Source organism: Nothobranchius furzeri, unplaced genomic scaffold (assembly GCF_043380555.1).
Source record: "Nothobranchius furzeri strain GRZ-AD unplaced genomic scaffold, NfurGRZ-RIMD1 Scf042, whole genome shotgun sequence".
In the NCBI taxonomy this organism is placed as follows: domain Eukaryota; kingdom Metazoa; phylum Chordata; class Actinopteri; order Cyprinodontiformes; family Nothobranchiidae; genus Nothobranchius; species Nothobranchius furzeri.
Window position 1 is genome coordinate 262,506 of NW_027223059.1, and position 5,656 is coordinate 268,161.

The 5,656-nt window shown below is 40.2% G+C and overlaps 1 protein-coding gene across 1 annotated transcript in view; it reads right to left on the reverse strand.

The window, feature by feature from the left end:
* Window positions 1-4,535: 4,535 nt before the first annotated feature.
* LOC139064710 (uncharacterized) overlaps window positions 4,536-5,656 on the reverse strand; it is an 8,817-nt gene continuing 7,696 nt past the window's right edge. The window contains exon 2 of the mRNA XM_070547823.1: window positions 4,536-4,558. Coding sequence (XP_070403924.1) covers window positions 4,536-4,558 — 23 coding nt within the window. The remainder of the gene's footprint in view (window positions 4,559-5,656) is intronic.

Below are 5,656 nucleotides of genomic sequence, written 5' to 3' on the forward strand. Positions count from 1 at the left end.
GGCCTTTGCATCTTCAATGACCACTCTAGCAGCAGACTTCTTGGAGGTAACCTGGACCTTCTGAGTTTGGAGGTGCAGGTATGTTTTTTGCCAGAGCAATTGTGCAAAAATGTCCATACCATCACTGTCACTGAGATGAACCTATAGAAAATAACACATTTTTAGCTAAAGCTAATACCTCTTAATCATTAAAAATCAGTAAGCTTCTCACTTACCCCATCTCTGCCCCACAAATCCAGGCAATGAAAGGGGAAGTTCTCAGCAATTGATGAGTATGGGACATCTGAAAGAAATATATTTTGTTAACAATTAGTTTTTCCAGTTAGAAGCATTTAGTATATTCCACACTAAAATTCAACATACCCATTTGTACTGAGACTCTATGAAACATCATCCTCAGATGGTCCTGCACAACTGTGTCATGGCTCAGTCTTGGAGGGAAATCCAAAACAAAGACCTGTTTTCCACAAATTTTACATGTCATTAAAAAGCATTCTAGAAAAAAGCACCAGAATATAAATTTGATTCAGTAATTGCTTTTCTAATGGCACATTATTTGTAATTACATCTATCCTTACATTTGGACAAAGAGTGGAAACAGTGTTCAAAAGACGCTTGAAGTCTTTTTCTCCTTCTGAGATTGGACTGTCCAGGTTGTTGCTTGGAGCGAGCAGACACACTGCATCTGGAAGACGTGGGAGATTTAACTGCCGGACCTCAGTGGTAAGGTGGGCTGCTGTACCACCAGGAACCGACAGGTAGCCAAAGGACAGCTTCCCCTCAGGCACCTTCACATAGCCATCCACAATGGCTCGAAGATGTGAATCTCCAATGACGAAAACAAACTAGAAGAAGAAACAATTGTTTAATGAAGGACCTCTGAAGATAAAAATCGCAAAGCACTTTAGAAACTAAAGAATGCTTAGCAATCTGTGTGTGAACCTATAAGCACATAATATTGTTTAATATTAATATAAATTAATAGCTAAATGTACCTTCTTGTCTGAAGACTCTGGTGGGATGACAACCTTCAAGCTTTTGCCTGTGTTAGGCGACAAGGGCCAACGACAAACCCTGTGCCTGAAGCCTGTTCCGTGACCTAATGGAAAGATAAAAAATAAATTAACACAATATCAATGTCATGTAAATATGTAATTGTAAAGTGGGTCATATTAATTTATCTGAATTTTGTCAGTATGCATACACCATGTCAATTTCAAAATATGCAACAAAGACTTTCAAAAAAACATTTGATGTTTTGGAAAATAACTAAATATGTAACTTACGTGGAGTAAAAGCCGTACAGCTTGGCACAACTCCGAACAGCTCCTCCACAGGCTTCGGCATAAACTGTCTGCTCTTCAAGGCCTGAGCTTTACGGTACCCTTTGCCACGAGGCATCTACAAATGGAAAAAAATACCATAAATTCAGCACTATGCATTATCACTAATCAAATACATTACACACTAATGTAATATCATGTATTTATTCTATTAAATAGATGATATAGAAACCCGAGGGAATGTATATCTTCTATTTAATGGACAGATTACCTATTAAGCAACAAAGACCTGTCTTGTTATTGGTCATTAGTATTTCTTTTTATCTATTTATATTTGAAGTTGTTTAAATGAAGACAACTGGACTTCTTTGGTTTCTTGAAGACGTTTCTCTTCTCATCCATCACTTCAAACTGGAATATGGGAGAGTCAAGCCTATAAGCTGTAGCTGTTTATTGTTATTCAACGATCCAAAACTACTGTGGGTACCTCGGCTCTCCATCACCTGATGAGTCGCTAGCCTCTATTGTGAGGGATTCAAAATGGTGCCGCAGATGACTGCCTTGGTAATTTGGTGCACTGTTTTTCTTGCTTCTTTTTTTGTTGCATCTGTGGCCGATTCAATATCAACTTTGATCAGGAAAGTGAGACGCAGGAGGAGAGGTAAACGAGCGGGTGCTCTCATGTGTCTGAGGAGACAGGGACTGCGCTCGGCTCTACCTGGGATCTTCCTCTCTAATGTGCGCTCACTCCGCAACAAAATGGACGAGCTGACCCTGATGAGGAACATAAACAGAGACTTCTCCTCATCTGGGGTTCTGTGCTTCATTGAAACATGGCTCAGTGAGGACACCCCCGACTGCGCGCTCCAGCTGGAGGGGTTTCACCTCATCCACGCCGATCGGAAAGCGACTCTCACCAGCAAGACCACAGGTGGAGGTGTGTGTTTTTGCATCAATATTGGTTGGTGCACAGATGTCACAGTGATCGTGCAGCATTGTTCTCCATCTCTGGAATATCTTTTCACAAACTGTAAACCATTTTACTCTCCGCGGGAGTTCGCCTCATTCATTCTAGGCGCTGTTTACATCCCACCTGACGCGGACGTGCACAAGGCTCAGCGTGCAATCGCGGAAGAGATACTGTGCATGGAGCAGACGTACCCGGACTCCCTCATCATTGTACTTGGAGATTTTAACAAACCAAGTCTGAGCCAGGAGCTTCCCAAATATAAACAGTATATCGAATGTCCAACCAGAGAGGAGAAAACCCTGGACCACTGTTACAGCACAGTAACAGGAGCCTATCATGCAGTGGTGCGCGCTGTGCTTAGACTCTGATCACTTGACCATCCATCTGATCCCAGCTTACAAACAAAGGCTAAAACTCTCCAAGCTTGTTGTGAAGTCAACAAGACAGTGGAACACTGATGCTGCAGATGAGCTTCGCCCATGCTTTGAGACCACAGACGGGGAGGTAATAAAGGCCACCTCAGACAGTTTAGATGAGTTCACAGATACCGTCACCTCCTACATCCACTTCTGTCAGGACAGTATTATACCATCACACACCAGGGTGAGTTATAACAATGACAAAGCCTGGTTTACCCCTAAACTCAAACAGCTGTGGCTAGAAAAGAGAGATGCATTCAAAAGGGGGGACAAGGACTCCTACAGAGACACTAAATACAGGTTCAGCAAAGAATTGGTCAAAGCAAAACACCAGCATCATGACAAAATGCAGCAGCAAATCTCTGAAAATGACCCAACCTCTGTGTGGAAAAGTTTCAGGAACATCACCAACAACAAACCCAGAACCCCCACCTCCACCGATAATCTGCTCTTGGCAAAAAACCTAAACAATTTCTATTGTCGGTTTAATGAGCCATCAGGCAGGCCTCACTGCTCGTCCAGCCCCAACAATAGAGACATTGGTCAGCCACTCCTCACTACAGAACCATCACCATCACTGTGGAATTTACCTTCATCACCCTCCCCCTCACTCCCCACTCATGAGGTCTTCACATCACACACCTCCATCACAAACCTACACATTCATTAAGCAGATGTAAACAAGCAGTTCAGATCTCTTAACACATGAAAAGCCCCGGGGCCCTGATGGTGTGGTTCCTGCCACTCTAAAGCACTGTGCTGAAAAGCTGGCCCCAGCTGGCCCCACCATCACCCAGGACCTCAAATGGGAGCCCACCATCACCATCATCAGGAAAAAAAGGCGGATGTACTTCTTGAGGCAGCTGAAGAAATTCAACCTATCACCACAGTCAATGAGGCAGTTCTACACCACTATCGAGTCCATCCTCACCATCATTTAGAACAGAGGAAAGAGCTGCAGCGAACTCCACTTCAGTCGCCATATTTATGACAAACTCAGCGTTGTTGTGTGTGACGTACGCTACCCAGCGCTTATCAGCTCAGCTACATTATAGGTACTGGAAAGGTGAAATTGAAGCCCCCGATTTCTAGTTAAAGTTTTTTTTTCCTGCAGAGTCTTCACCTCGTTGAAGAATAATAGACATGTACAGTGTATAAGATTGCCTCTCCCATATTCCATTTAGACACAACAAAGCTCCTCAGATGAGAAGCAAAATGTCTTCACGAAACCAAAGAACCCCATAACTGAGACCCTTCACTAATGTACACCAAAATGCTGTTGAGAGTTCTCAGTCATCCAGGTCATGGTAATCCAATAGGATTGTGTTCAAATGAACACAACTGGACTTAATTGCTTTCTTGAAAATGTTTTGTTTCTCACCGAGAAGTTTTATTACATTGTTGTTGAAGCTTTGATGAGAAGCAAAACATCTTAACTCTAACCCCTTTGAATGAATTTGCACCAAAACTAGTTAAGTCTTTGGAGCTGTTCCAGTGACATTGCAATGGTTCAGAAAATCTGCCATATCTGGGTTCACTTTTTAATAAAAAGAACACTCATAGATGCTTTCTTTATAAACAGTAATACCCACAAACAATTTTAGTTTAATATGTATTTCTGAAACCTTACCTTGGCAGGTTGTAGCGGTTGTAGTTGGCAAATCAGGAAACAAAATCTTCAAAGAAGATGGAGAAATGCACAAAAAAAGCTACTAAAAGTAAAAGATGGCTTCCACTTCACAGCAAAAACTGAGAAAGTTTTGACCCAAAAAGGTTTTACCAAGTAAATGGCACAGAAGCTGAACAGCATGACCTTTTTATCACCAAAGAGGTGGGCCAGGTTACCGCCCACCTATTGATACGCTAAATGCAAGGGTGTGGCTTTCCTGTAAGTCAGAGAAAACAACATTTAAGAAATGAACTTATATAACTTCTCTTCTATTTGTAAAAGTTTAAAAGTTGGTTTAACATCACATTTTACAAGAACACCAAACCTGTATTGAGTAAATATATGTTTTTTTTTTAATAAAACAACATTTTAATGAAATCTTTGTAAGAGTAGAATCACTTTTGGCACATTTTTATCTGTCTATACACTTTTGCTCTGGTAGGGTTTAGAAATAGGTTATTTCACCAAATGATGATGAATATGAACGTTTAGTAACACATGTGAACATTGTGACATTAAAGTAGCTCTCAAGCTGAAATTAGGACTGGACAGTTGTAATGTTTTTATGCTCTGATCATGTCAAAACTGCAATTTATTCAGAACACTGCAGCCATAGTTTTAAAAAGAACCTAAATAACTGAGCAAAACACTCCTATTCTTAAATTTTTAGATTGAACTATGCATTTACAGCTAGCTAATCAAAAGTACAACTGCTGTTTTCTAAATCACTTCATGACAAAATATAGTTAGGCCTCCCTTGCAATATCTACATCCAGTAAGAAGCCAAGATCCTTAGGAAGGTGGTAGACCCTTAGGTCAGACAGGGTAAAGCTACCTACTTACATATTGAATTAGTTTCCTTAAGTCTTAAAGTTTGCTCCAAGTCTAGTAACTTTTAAATCAACTTTGAAAACGTTTTTTTCTTTTCACTGGTCCTTCTGAATTGAAAAAGCTCAGGCTTTAATTTTGTGCAATTCTAATTTATTAGGATGAATGTGATATTTAAATCTAATAATTTCTTTCATAGTGATTTTAAACGTCTGTTTTGTGCTGACCTTTTGATTTAAAATCAAATGTGTTATGATGTAACAAATTGACCCTTTTGAAGTCAGTGGTATTTCTTACATCTAGAAAACAAACAGCATTTGTGTAGGAAGTTTTTCTTCCATTGCCTACATCTAAAAACAAGTCAACATTTAACACAAAGCTGATCTTGCAAGAATTACACCCCCATTCTGACAATGACATTTAAAATGGAAATGACAGTAAACAAGAACTGAAAAGACATGCATCAGAGAATCACACAATGAAAAGA